Genomic DNA, 14696 nt, shown 5'->3' with positions numbered 1-14696 from the left:
AGCTGCATCCGAGGAGAAGGGGACACTGGGAAGTAGACCCACCCTTGAAACAGCCTGAGTCCCACCACAAACCAATTTCATCTCAGACTGACTTAAAGTCATCCTGTCCTACTCTTATCTGTTTACAGAAAGTAAAAGGGAATCCTCTCTGGGGGAATCATCAGTCAGAGCCTCAACTAATCTCTAAACATCTTCATGTATGTTGTCAAAAATTAAATTTAAAAATTCCTAGGTATGCCAGGGGAATATAACCAATGACCAAAAACCAAAAGAAAAGGACTGATAATAGAAATAGACTCAGAAGTATCTATTAATGGATGCTGGAGTTAGCAGACATTGAATTGTAAATAATTTGACTAAAATATTCAAGAAAATAGGTAAAACATAGAATTTCAGCAGATAATTTTATTCAAAAAAGAACTTGAAATTACATAATTTAAAATATGAGTGTAATTATTATTTATTAATTAAAAAAATTTTTTTTTTGAGGCGGAGTCTCATTCTGTCATCGAGGCTGGAGTGCGGTGGCACGATCTCAGCTCACTGCAACCTCCAAATCTGGGGTTCAAGTGATTCTCGTGCCTCAGCCTCCCAGGTAGCAGAGACTACAGGTGGGTACCACCACACCTGACTAATTTTTGTATTTATTTAGTAGAGACAGGGTTTCACCATGTTGGCCAGGCTGGTCTTGAACTCCTGACCTCAAGCAATCTGCCCACCGCTCTCCCAAAGTGCTGGGATTACAGGCTTGAGCCACCGTGCCTGGCGTGAGTGTAATTAAATCAATAAATGAGTATAGTAGATTAGACAGAAGAGAGGATTGGTGAGCTTAAAAATAGCTCAAGAGAAGCACAGAAAGTCTATATATATATGTTTATGTGTGTGTATATGTATGTTTGTATATGTATGTGTGCATACAAACACAAACACATTCATATATAAAATTAGGGTCCCAGCGAAGAGAAAATGAGTCAGAAGAAGTATTTGAAGAGGTGGGTTTATGAATTGAGATATTTAAGGAACAAGTATAATTAATACGAATTAAACCACAATTCAGCATGTCACAGTTAAACTGCTGAAAAGTAAAGACAAAGAATGTTTTTGAAAGCAGCCAGAGAAAAGAGACACGTTTCTTTCAATGGAAATAAAAGTAACACTGACAGCTGACCTTTTGACAAACATGATAGATGTCAGAAGACAACGAAATGTTAGCTTTGAAGTGCTCTAAGAAAATAACTGGCAACCAAGATTTTACCTCCAGTGAAAATATTCTTCAAAAATTCTGGCAAAAAAGACATTTTTAAGATAGTATATGAGAGAACTTATTACCAGCAGACTTTCAGTATTTTTAAAATAAAAGGAATTTTTAATCAGAGGGTAAATTCCTCCATGTGGAAGCACAGAAACAGGGAGAAATAAATAATAATACAAAGGGTAAATAAGTAGAAAAACATAAATTGATGCAGAATTAAAACATAACAATATCTCAAAAGTTAGGAGGATGATAAAAGGAGTTCAAATTTTCTAAAGTCCTTGCATTATCCAGCAAGTGCTAAAAATTCTACTTGATTTAAGAGTCTAAAAGTTGAGAATATATATTGCAATTTCTCAGAACCCACTAAAAGAATATGAAAATGAGTATAACTAATAAGTTATTAGAGCTGAATATGAAATTATAAAAAAGCCCAAGTAAATTTGAAAAAGATAAGAGATAAGAGGAAAAAAAAATTATCAAAAAGAAGCAACGAATAGAAAACAAATACTTAGACTGGTAGATTTAAACCCAAATATGTTGTAGTTGCATTAAATGTAAATGGGCAAAATAATGCCAGTAAGAAAAACATTATCGGAATTGACTTTAAAAAATCAAAGCCCATACATACACCACTTAAAAGAGACACAGACTAAATATAAGATTACAGAAAATCAGACAGAAAAAAAATGACAGAAAGAAACATACCATGATGACACTGACTGAAAGAAAGGTAAGATAATTATTTGAATATGAGATGAGATAAATGTTAAAGCAGAAAGCATTTGCAGGGATAGAGAGGTACGTTTCATAATGATAAAGAGTCAATGCATTAGGAAGATATAACAATTTTAAATTTGTATATATCTAATAAGACAGCCTCAAATTAATTTTTTTTTTTTGAGATGGAGTCTTGCTCTGTTGCCCAGGCTGGAGTGCAGGGGTGTGATCTTGGCTCACTGCAAGCTCCGCCTCCTGGGTTCACACCATTCTCCTGCCTCAGCCTCCCTAGCAATTGGGACTACAGGCGCCTGCCACCACGCCCAGCTAATTTTTTATTTTTTATTTTTTAGTAGAGATGGGGTGTCACCGTGTTAGCCAGGATGGTCTCGATCTCCTGACCTTGTGATCCACCTGCCTCGGCCTCCCAAAGTGCTGGGATTACAGGCATGAGCCACCGCGCCTGGCCTCAAATTAATTTTTTTAACAATTTAATAGTACCAACAGGAGAAATAGATTTATCTGTAATTATAGATATCATATCACTCTTTCAGTAACTGATACAATAAGCAGATTAATAAAACATATATAGAAGGTTTGAACAACAAAATTGTAAACCTTGGCCTAATTGATGTATATAGAACACGATACTAAACAACTATAGAATTAACATTATTTTAAAGCATTCATGGGCCATCTATCAAAATTGATTACCTGTGTGGTTGTAAAGCAAGTCTTAGCAAATGTCAAAGGACTGTAATCATATAGAGGATGCTTTCTAACCACTGTAGAATTAAGATAGAAATTAATGGCAAAGAATAAAAAATACTCCCAAATATGTCACATTTAGCAATATACTTCTAGAAAACCACAAGTCACAAAAGGGACCCAAGAAAATTCAAAAATATTTTTGATCTGAATGATAATGAAAATATATCATAGCACATATTATGTAATGCAACTCTAGTCATGCTTAAGGGAAAATTTATATAGTCTTAAATCCATACGTTAGAAAAAAAGAAAGACTGAAAATCAATGATTTAAGAATCATTTCTAGGGGTTTGAAAAATAAATAGCAAAAGATACCCAAAGAGATAGAAGGAAAAAAATGAAGAAACACCCAATAGAGAAAAATCCACAAAACAAAAAGCAGTTTCTTTGAAAAGATTAATAAAATTGATAGAATGACTCCATGGCAGGACCAACCAAGAAAAACAGAGAAAAAAGATGAAATGGACAAATTCCTGGAAAAACACAAGTTAGCAAATTGAAATATACATGGTTTTATATCCATCAATGAAATTAAACCTTTGGGGTAGGCAAAAATGGGGAAAAGATGACATTAACCATCAACCAATATTGGAATTCATTAAAATTGGGACTCTAACTTCATTCAGAGAGTGAAGAGGCAAGCCAGAGTGCAAAAAAAAAAAAAACTGCAACATGTATATAACTCAAAGGACTCACATCCAGAATAAAGAAAAACATGTCAATAAGAGAAAGACGAATAACCCAACTTAAAAAATGGTTGAAAGACTTGAACAGGTATTACCCAAAAGCAGAATCCCAACAGCCAGTGGATGGATGAAAGATGGTCAACCTCCAACAGTATAAAAGTATTCCTATTTCTCCAAATCCTCTCCAGCACCTGTTGTTTCCTGACTTTTTAATGATGGCCATCTAAACTAGTTCAACCATTGTGGAAGTCAGTGTGGCGATTCCTCAGGGATCTAGAACTAGAAATACCATTTGACCCAGCCATCCCATTACTGGGTATATACCCAAAGGACTATAAATCATGCTGCTATAAAGACACATGCACACGTATGTTTATTGCGGCACTATTCACAATAGCAAAGAGTTGGAACCAACCCAAATGTCCAACAACGATAGACTGGATTAAGAAAATGTGGCACATATACACCATGGCATACTATGCAGCCATAAAAAATGATGAGTTCATGTCCTTTGTAGGGACATGGATGAAACTGGAAAACATCATTCTCAGTAAACTATCGCAAGGACAAAAAACCAAACACTGCCTGTTCTCACTCATAGGTGGGAATTGAACAATGAGAACTCATGGACACAGGAAGGGGAACATCACACTCCGGGGACTGTTGTGGGGTGGGGGGAGGGGGGAGGGACAGCATTAAGAGATATACCTAATGCTAAATGACGAGTTAATGGGTGCAGCAAAACAACATGGCACATGGATACATATGTAACAAACCTGCACATTGTGCACATGTACCCTAAAACCTAAAGTATAATAATAAAAAATAAAAAAACCAAACAAACAAAAAAAAACCAAACAAACAAAAAAAGAAAGATGGTCAATCTCATCAGTCACCAGAGAAATACAAATTAAAGCCTCAGTGAAACGTCACTACATACACATTGGAAAGGCTAACAATAATAACAAACCAAAAAACTGATAAAACCAAATGTTGGGGAAAATATCTAGCAGTCAAGATTCTCATTGAGTGTTCCATTGTAAACTGGAGTAACTACTCTGGTGGAATCAACTGAAGTGGAATTAGCAACTTCACCTGTAGATACACCCCAAACAAAAACACATATAAGCATTCAAATATTTACTAAAAGACACATTCAAGAATATATATTCCACTATTACCTAAATTATCCCCGAACTGGAAATAACCCAAATGTCCACACGTAGTAGGATGAAGGAGTAAACTGAAATATATTTGTACGGTAATGAACATGAATAGATTATAGCTATGTGCAACAATATAGATAAATCTCACAAAAGTTAGTCACAAGAGGCCACACTGTGATTATTTATATAAATAAAGTAAAAATAGGAAAAAAATTAGTTTATAGTGAAAGAAGTCAGGAGAGGAGCTGTTTTACTGAGCAGGTGGTGGGACTAGCAGGAACCCCAGGAAGCTTTTGAGTTGCTGATCATATTCCGTATCTTGATCTGGGTTTTGTGATTTGTTGAGAATTAAATCGCTCAGGATTTGTGTACTTTTTTCATATGGAAGTTACATAACAAAAAGAAGTTGATAAGTCTTGAATAAGTCATATTAACTGCAATTTAGAAAGGCATTTTGTAATGTTTCAATAAAACAACTGAGAAATTACAGATTACGAATTTGGAGTGATACTATGGGTACTTTTTTCTTTTTTTCTAGCTATTTAGGATGTGAGAGAAAACGCAGATAAAGACTTAATGACTTGTACATGAATGTTCACAGCAGCATTATTCACAATAGCCAAAAACTGAAACTGCCTAAATGTCCCTCAGTGGATGAATGGATAAAATGTGGCATAACCATGGAATGGAGTATTATTCAGCCACACAAAAAATGGAGTAATGAGACACACTAAAACATGGGCAGACCATGAAGACGTAATCCTGAGTGAAAGAAGCCAGTCAAGAAGCACCATGTATTAACATGATTCCATTCATATGAAAAGTCCAGATTAAACCAATCCATAGAGGCTGACAGTAGATCAGTGGTTGCCAGAGTGTGGGAATGGGCAATGGGGAATAACTGCTCATGGATTCGGGTTTCTTTCTGGGATGATGAAAACGTTCTAAAATTAGACAGTAATGATAATTCTACAACTCTTTGAATATCATGAAAACCAATAAATTGTACATTTTAAAAGTGTGAACTTTATGGCATGTGAGTTATATCTCAGTAAAGCTGTTACTAAAAGACTTGAATGGCCTATAATCAAAAGTGATAAAGTTAAAAAATGAAATAAATAGGTATCCTGACATCATTCTGCCTCAAATAATTTATTAAGAGGAAAAGGTAAATTTCTAACACAAGAAATAAAATAGCTTCTTGATTGTTTAATAAAGCCACTAATGAAGAAGAACGAATCATAATAAACACAATGGAAAAAGATTGGAATTCTTGCCGATTTGATCTGCCATGCTCACACCAATAAAGATAACATAAAACTCATAATATGCCCCATGCAAAGATGGGGATGACAACTTAGCTAATATGTGTCATTGATTTAAGGATTAGTTTTTACACAAGAAGACTGGAAATTGCATAGTTCTGGGATGCCCAATCTTTTGGCTTCCCTGGGCCATGTTGGAAGAAGAACTGTCTTGGGCCACATATAAAATACACTAATATGATAGCTGATGAGCTAAAAAAAAATCTCATGATGTCTTAAGAAAGTTTACGAATTCGTGTTGGGCCGCATTCAAAGCCATCCTCAGCTGCATGCCGCCAGCTCACAGGCCGCAAGTTGAACAAGCTTGGCATAGCTCATATATATGACAGAAACGTCCTTAAATTTGATGATAATCCTCAAAATGTGCACAAGTTCACAAGTTTTCCAATAGTAAAATGTGTTGTGAAAGCAAAAACAAAAAAAAAGTTTCTAAACTCTTGATGACACAGAGAAAATTTCTATCAACCCTGCTAGAAGAAAGCCTATACCGTTTGTTCTTATATTTCTATAGACAATGATCTTACATAATTGTTATATGAAGAAGTGACCATAGAGTTTGCAGACAGACATGGAAGAGAAAAACTGTTACAGGTTATATTAGGCAGTTAATTAACACAATATTTTAATTAAAAATGCAAATACTGGCTGGGCACAGTGGCTCATGCCTTTAATCCCAGCACTTTGGGAAGCTTAGGGGGGCAGATTGCTTGGGCCCAATAGTTCAAGACCAGCCCGAGCAACATGGCAGAACCTCGCCACTACAACAACAGCAAAAAAAAAATACAAAAATTAGCCAGACATGGTGATGTGTGCCTGAAGTCTCGGCTACTCAGGAGGCTGAGGCGGGAGGACTGAGTGAGCCCAGGAGCTTGAGGTTGCAGTGAGTTGAGACTACGATTGTGCTACTGCACTCCAGCCTGGGTGACAGAATGAGAATCTGTCTCAAAAAAGAAAAAACGCTAATACCCCACAGGAAAAGAAGATACTTGAGGCACCCTGTGTTCTTTAAGACTCCACACTGACTTTTAGAAATTGGAGCCTGGACTCCAGCATTCATTTGATAACCTGATGTGAATTTCTGCCAGTGGCTCAGTTGCAGCTTGACAGCTCCTAACTCCTACCATTTACCTTTGTCCCTTTGTGAAAACTGGAGAATTTGCCCATCTCTCATTTTCCAGCTGGAGGACAAGATCTTACAAGTTTTATGTCATTTTTATTATAGGTATGATAATGTTATAGCTTAAACACCAAAACATTTACCTTAGAAAGAACTCATTGAATTGCGAAAAAGTCCTAAATTATTAAATCTAAATGACCAATTGCCATTTTAAGGTACAAGTGGAAAATGAAATTTGAAATTTTCTGTTTTTTTAAAATCTTACAATCACTTGCAAACACATTATTTAATTAATAGCAAGTTTATTAATCCCCATGACCTGAGATTTATGTGAAAATATGAGTTATTCAATCAGTATTTGTTGGGCATCAACCACGTTCTAGCCACAAATCAGAAATTTTTTTTTAATAAAATAACTTTAGAGACAAGAACGAAAAAGCCACAAATGGGGCTGCTGAAGTTTTCATGTATATTTCAAAGTCTATATTTGAAGAGTTTAACTAGATTTCCTCAGATCATTTCAAAATACCTTATGTAAGAAGTTCAAAACTAACAGTTAGTTGAAGTCACATGTACAAACTATTAGGAAAACTTATAGAAAACTCTCCACAGAGAAAAACTAGTGTTTCCAACCTAAATTTGCATGAACGTCAATGACTGAAAATTGATTTCATGTATCAGCGGCAATTTTAAGTACAATCTTGGTTCATCATATGCAGTGACGCTGTTCTGAAGTTAAAATTATCTTCAGGAAGCGTTGAGCAAATGCTCTGTTATTGAGTGCCTGCCGGGATACAACAGAGAATAGGAGAGATGTGGCTGTTGCTTCTCAGCAAGTGTATAGTCACTGTAAATGAACACAAGAGGACCAAAGAATTGAGCTTACTTTTTTTCTTTTTTTTTTGAGACTGAGTCTTCCTCTGTCACCAGGCTGGAGTGCACTGGTGTGATCTCAGCTTACTGCAACCTCTGACTCTCTGGTTCAAGCAATTATCCTGCCTAAGCCTCCCAAGTAGCTGGGATTACAGGCAAGTGCCACCATGCCCAGCTAATCTTTTTGTATTTTTAGTAGAGACAGGGTTTCACCATGTTGGTCAGGTTGGTCTCGAACTCCTGAGCTCAGGTGATCCGCCCACCTCAGCCTCCCGAAGTGCTGGGATTACAGGCGTGAGCCACTGTGCCTGGCCGAGCTTACTTTGCAATAAGAATTTACTTTTTAAAGTAACCTTTAAAGTATCTCCATCCTTAAACAAACACTATAAATGCAACACACCAACTGAAGACAACTGTGGTTATTTCTCAGCCTCCCTTACAGGTAAGGGAGGCTAAGGAGATGCAAGCAGAAGTCACTTGGTCTTCTGGGGAAGTTTTCAAGTGACATTTACTCAGGTGGCAGTTTCTCCTTTGTTCTTCTCATTCCCTGCTTCTTAATTCCTGTTACTGGCTGTTATACCTGGTGCTGCAGTGACCCTATTGTATCACAAGGCAGCCGTGAGGGAGGTGGAGCAGAAAGCTAAGGGGAACCTGGGAAATTGATATCATGACATCACCAAACTGGCCTGAGTCTGTCTACCTGCAAACTTTATTTTTTTGAAACTGGGTCTCATTCTGTCACCCAGGCTGGAGTGCAGTGGTGTGATCATGACTCACTGCTGCCTTGACCTTCTGGGCTCAAACAATCCTCCTATCGCAGCCTCCCAGGTAGCTGGTACTACAGGCTCATGCCACCATGCCTGGATAATTTTTGTATTTTTTTTGTAGCGACAGAGTTCCACCATGTTTCCCAGGCTGGTCTTGAACTCCTAGGCTCAAGCACTCCTCCCACTTCCGCCACCCAAAGTGTTGAGATTACAGACACGAGCCACCACACCCAGCCTTCACTTCCAAACTTTTAAGTGAGAGAAACTATACCTCTATTTTGTTCAATGGTGTTATTTCTAGTCTCTATTATTTGTGATCAGTCATAACTCCTCTTTTATATAGACTTCAAAAATAGATAAAAAGATACATCTCTCCAGAGAGGGAAAGTCATGTAAGATAGAATTTAAAAACCCCATATGTTCCTAAAACCATGTATTCTTATCAACTTCAGAATGTCCTAAGATATGAAAAAATTTACATAGGACAACGTCTTCTTAGAGAGCTTTCTGGACATCCTCAACTCCAAATGATCACCATTTCTATTTTGGAACGACTAAACCTCGATTTTCATCTCTAAAATTTGTTTCAACTTCAAGATCGTAAGCCCCATGTTTCCTCTCTGTTTCTAGGACATCCTGTTTTTCTACCTCTTCCATATCCTAGAGGCCACTGCATCTGAGCCAGTCCTCATTAGGAGCTCTCCTCTCCCCAGCAGGTTTCTCTTGGTCTCTCTCGCTTTTGTCCAGAGCCCTGATCTCATAGTGATGCATTTTACAGATTCTGCTACCTCTCCTTCAGAATTGCTTCTCCCCTAGAACTCTAGGGTCCCAACCATGTATTTTGAAGTGCTTGAGCAGATTCATAGGTCACTTTAAAGGAAAAGAGTAGCCTTCAACCTAGAAGGGAGGTGGCCCTTTGGATAAGAATGTCACTTTGGCCTCTGACATTTTGGAAACATGATTGTCATCATAATATCTTTCTCATCACAGTCTTCCTCTTCATCATGGCCTTCCTCCCACCATCCTCATCAGCAGTGTCATCACCACTGTCCTCATCTGTATACTTTAGAAAATACTGGGCGACAGGCACTATCTAGGTTCTTTTAGTCATTAGCTCATTCACAATGACCTAATGAGGTAGGCTCTGCAATCAGCCCATTAACAGGTGAAGAAACCGGGATGTAGAGCAGCTAACATGCTCACACCACATGGCTGGTCAGTGGGATATGAACCCTGTTCTGGCTCCAGCGCCCCCTCCTTACTTCTCAATCACATTACTTCCAGCAGTGCTATCCAAAGTGTATGAATCCCTTTCAACAAAGAACATCAGCCTTTCAGGAACATGACAGAAAGTTTAACCATGAATTTAATTTATCAAGCATTTGGCAAAGACTCCTTTGGGACATTTAATATCCAAATGAGAGTCTAGTGTACTTGTTATCGCTTCTTTTCATCTGGTTACTTATCTCTCTTTATGAGTTTAGGTATCAGCTCTGCCCTTTGGGAATCTCAAACTCATTGTCTAATGTCCATTTGAAGAAAATTTGTTTGCTTTTGCCAGTATTCACAGGTGGATACATTTCCCCTTAAGCTACTCAGTGTCTCTTTTTTCAAAATTTATTTTTTAAGACTGACAGATAACATTGTATGCTTTTAGTGTTTACAATATGATATTTTGAAATCAATATGATATTGTGGAATGGTAGCTAACCTTTAAAGACCATGTTAAATTATTCCTTGGATTCAGTGACATTAAAAACAATAGTCTCTCATTCACAGTGTTTAGTCCACAGCTGAGCACACATTTCTTTTTTTTCCTAAGTCACAGGAGCCAAATTCAGAGTGGCATTGAAGTAACTAATTAATCTCACACAGCTGGTAACACAGATTCATCTTCATATTTTGGGTTGGGGTTATCCTATTTTTGTTCTCATTGTTATGTTTATATTGAATATTACAATGTGCTTTGAGTTTTTATTTTGAAATAGGTTGAAAAGAAATTCTAAAGATAAACAAAAATCCCCCAGTGAACATTCCATGAAACACCAGCTCAATAAGCCATGTGAGGTGGCCTAGAGAAAAAAGTCCCCAGGTCAAAGAAGAATGAGAAACCCTACAGAACATACCTAACCCTGGTAGAGAAACACAAAGCATTTTAAAGTTAATCAGAAGTCCTGCAGTTAAATAAATCATTTAAAAGTAATCAACTCAGTGTTTCCCACATCTACTTAACCCTGAAGTACATTTTTTCATTCCTATCCCCACCCCGGTGGTGTAATTTGTGGAACTAATTTCTTGGAAGTGAATTAGAATTGTTTGGAACTAATTAGAACTGGTGTTCTTGAAATGCCAGTTTAGAACCATGGCAAGGGTGAGCAGTCTGTATTAGCAGCTAGAGGAACTCTGTCATGGGAAGTCAGAGAATGGAGTAGATCAAGCTCCTGTGGACTTTGCTGTTTTGAGGTTGGAATCCTGAGTGCCCAAGATACCACAGAGAGAAAGGGGGACATCTATCTCCTGAGTGAGCCGTGCAAGGAGCTGCTGTGGTGAAGAGGCTGATACGGCTTGGTACTGTGTCCCCACCCAAATCTCATGTTGAATTGTAATTCCCAGTGTTGTAGTTGGGGCCTGGTGGGAGGTGACTGGATCATGGGGGTGGTTTCTAATGGTTTAGCACCATCTCCCCATAGTGCTGTCTCATGATAAAATTCTCATGAGGTCTGGTTGTTTAAAAGTGTGTGGCACCTTCCCCTTTGCTCTCTCTCTCCTACTCCTCCATGTGAAGATGTGCTGGCTTCCTCTTTTGCCTTCTGCCATGACTGAATGTTTCCTGAGGCCTCCCCAACCATGCTCCCTGTACAGCCTGCAGAATCATGAGCCAATTAAACCTCTTTTCTTTGTAAATTACCCAGTCTCAGGTAGCTCTTTATAGCAGTGTGAGAATGAACTAACACAGAGGCCACTGGGGAACTCGGGGGTTGAGAGGATCCATCTGTCTCAAGCCACCCTGGGTAGCCTTGAGATTCCTCCAGAGAGGGGTGGGGCAACTGCAAGTCCCTATGTAGGTTTTTTTCTCCAAACACCCTAGAGGTTGGAAGCATTGATGGCAGATGAGGAAAGCACAGCATCACAGTTAGGAGTGCAGCTTTTGAATCACAGGAACTTGGTTCACTTCCTGTTTCTGCCACTTTTTCTGTCCATGACCTTGCAGCTTGTTCTCTAGATCCTCTGAGCATCACAGTAAGCTCGTTTGTAAAATGGTAAAGCCAGGCTCGCACAGTCAAATAAGGCAACAGATCTCAGGTGGAGACACCATGGTGGATGCAGTAAAGACTCTGCAAAAGTCAGGGGCCGTTGTACCTATTCCATATTCTTCACTTGGTCAGTAAGAATGACATCAGATCCATGCCCTGGCCCAGGCCCCTAAAGAAGCCATGATCTTAGCACATTTCCTTCAGATGCTTAGTGCACATGGTTTCCTGGTTTGGGTACAAATTTAGCAACTGAATGTGATCTTGGGTACTCAGACCTTCCCCAAACATCGCTCCCTTGGAATAAATGGGAAACAACAACCATGATCCATAATCATAAAAGCACAGGGACTGCGAATGAATAACGGCTCTCCTAGACGAGCTAACTTGGTTGTTATTTATAAGCTCCTGGGCCACATTGTTACTGACTAGGAAATCTGCTTTTCCTCCTTACTGCTGTTCCGTCTGGCCTCTCAATCTGCACTTGCTGGAAAAAAAGTTACTGTTATGCTAAAATCACAATGGGACTCTCATAACTCACTGCTAAATAACAGCAATAAAACTACGAAAATGGCACTTGGGCATTAAAAGTTATTTTCTTACGGACTTTAACAAGAATGAGTGCTTTCGTTCTCACCGTGCTCTGGTATTTTAGCCTCACACACATACACAAAATAAAAATGTGAGAAAGATTTCTAGCAAAACACCATCGTCTCTCCCACAAAGGAGTATTGTGATTTTGAAAGGGGGGCCAGCAGGAGCTGTGGTACGTGAATTAACATCCATCAGTAACCGTAGCTGTGACCACAGCGGTGGTTGGTGTTTGCCGCAGGGGTTTACCTCTTTCTTGGTGAATTTTGGTGAGTGATCATTTTTGTCATCGATCATGATCGTGGCTGTAGCCGTGCCTGTTAATCCAACATCCAGTCCAGCCATATCTTGAGCCTCGATGATCAGTTCATACTTGGGATTTTCCAGAGTCTATGAAGCACAAGCACAAAGAAAGAATATGACATTTAGATTTGGGTTACTGCTTTGGAAAGGTGGCAAGCGTGTTGCTGGAGCTATCTCTCCCCCTCCTCCATCTAGGGTAGGCATCTTTAAGCAGCGATAACATTTTTACCTATTGTGTATAAATGTGCCTTTGGAATCTCTTCAATATAAGACAGTCACTAATCAAAGATTAGAGTTTGCCATGGGGACAGAATATATTATATTTACTGTTCTTTTTTAGGGAGATATTTGATATATCACAGAATGTTCCATTTCCTGGGCTTGGGCATACATTATCCCCAGTTTTTTTGTTTGTTTGTTTTTGTTTTTTTTTTTTTTTTGAGACAGAGTCTCACTCTAGAGTACAGTGGTGCGATCTGGGCTCACTGCAACCTCTGCCTCCCGGGTTCAAGCAATTCTCCTGCCTAAGCCTCCCAAGTAGCTGGGATTACAGGTGCCTGCTACCACGCCCAGCTAATTTTTGTATTTTTAGTAGGGATGGGGTATCACCATGTTGGTCAGGCTGGTCTTGAACTCCTGACCTCGTGATCTGCCTGCCTCAGCCTCTCAAAGTACTGGGATTACAGGTGTGAGCCACCACGCCCGGCCCCTACGTTGTACTTTAATGTTCACGTCCATATCTGTTATTTCAGAGACCTCAGGAAGCTGATCTGAAAATGAGGCTACCTTTGATGATGAGCTTAGGACAAAGATGGCAGCTTTAGGAACTCACATTTACTGAAAATCTGATGAGGCAGGCATTGCATTACCTCACTTTACAGAAATCCTTGTTAATCTTTTCAACTAGCAGCTCAACTTGCAATAAGCATTCCCATTTTACAGATGGGGAAGAAACCCCACTGAGGTTTAGAGTCACTTATATCACACTTCTTTCATGTCTTTTTTGTTGCACAGACTGTTACATTTGGAAGATGCATTTAATCCAATAATGATTTGATAAATTTAACATGAGCAATATTGCACTACTCTCTTTACATAAGTGTTTTTCATCTGAATATTTGACAAAGATTTGGCTATCATGTTTATATACTCAAAAAAACTAACCAAATAGCCCTGATCCTAAGATGAAGAAGAGTGCAGTCATTGGTAAATAACAGCCCCTATATTTAAATTATCTTTGGTAGTAGGTTTCTGCTTGAATTGGTCCACAAGCACACCATTCATCTGGTAAGGCAGCACCCCACATTTCCTTTGGGGACCTATCCTTTACTTCTTCTCTGCTCATATGGTTTGGGTTAGGAGTGCCTTTCTCTATCTCCTACCCATTGAACTTTTGGAATGAGTCCTAATTAGGAGAAGTCAGTCAATGCATCTTATTCCAGTGATATAATGTTAAGTCCAGGCCCTGTGTTTGACAGTTAGGTGAAGGAAATTCTGTTTCCCTGTGGAGTGGACATGGGAGCATTTAGCAGGGGGAGCTAGAGGAGTCATCTCACGACCACAGGAGGGGTAATGCAGAAGATGACCGTGCATCCAAGAACAAAGGCAATATCCTAAGAGAATTAATTATACTTGAGTCTCAGAAAAGAAATGGTTCTTAGTGGTGGTACTGGAGCCACTTCATCACGCCACTCCTGAAGCCAGCCCTGCCTGTGAACTTTTCAGCTAATGAAGGCAATAATTTTCCTTATTTGCTTAACTCAAGTCGGATAGATTTCTTAATCACTCACACAGAGAGTCCGAGTTGAACTACCTTTATTAAGAAAAATAATAGGCGTTTACAATCACATAAATAGTCCTACCAGTACCACAGC

At 38.7% G+C, this 14696-nt stretch overlaps 1 protein-coding gene across 3 annotated transcripts in view; it reads right to left on the bottom strand.

Annotated features, from left to right (window-relative positions):
* Nucleotides 1-14696, bottom strand: part of CDH13 (cadherin 13) — a 1187225-nt gene that overhangs the window by 172328 nt on the left and 1000201 nt on the right. For all 3 annotated transcript variants that reach the window (XM_055299711.2, XM_055299712.2, XM_063613011.1), the window contains one exon: nt 12769-12909. In XM_055299711.2, coding sequence (XP_055155686.1) covers nt 12769-12909 — 141 coding nt within the window. The remainder of the gene's footprint in view (nt 1-12768; nt 12910-14696) is intronic.

Source organism: Symphalangus syndactylus, chromosome 11 (genome assembly GCF_028878055.3).
Source record: "Symphalangus syndactylus isolate Jambi chromosome 11, NHGRI_mSymSyn1-v2.1_pri, whole genome shotgun sequence".
NCBI classification, from domain to species: domain Eukaryota; kingdom Metazoa; phylum Chordata; class Mammalia; order Primates; family Hylobatidae; genus Symphalangus; species Symphalangus syndactylus.
The sequence above is the reverse complement of the archived record's forward strand: the minus strand, read 5'-3'. Positions and strand labels throughout refer to the sequence as shown.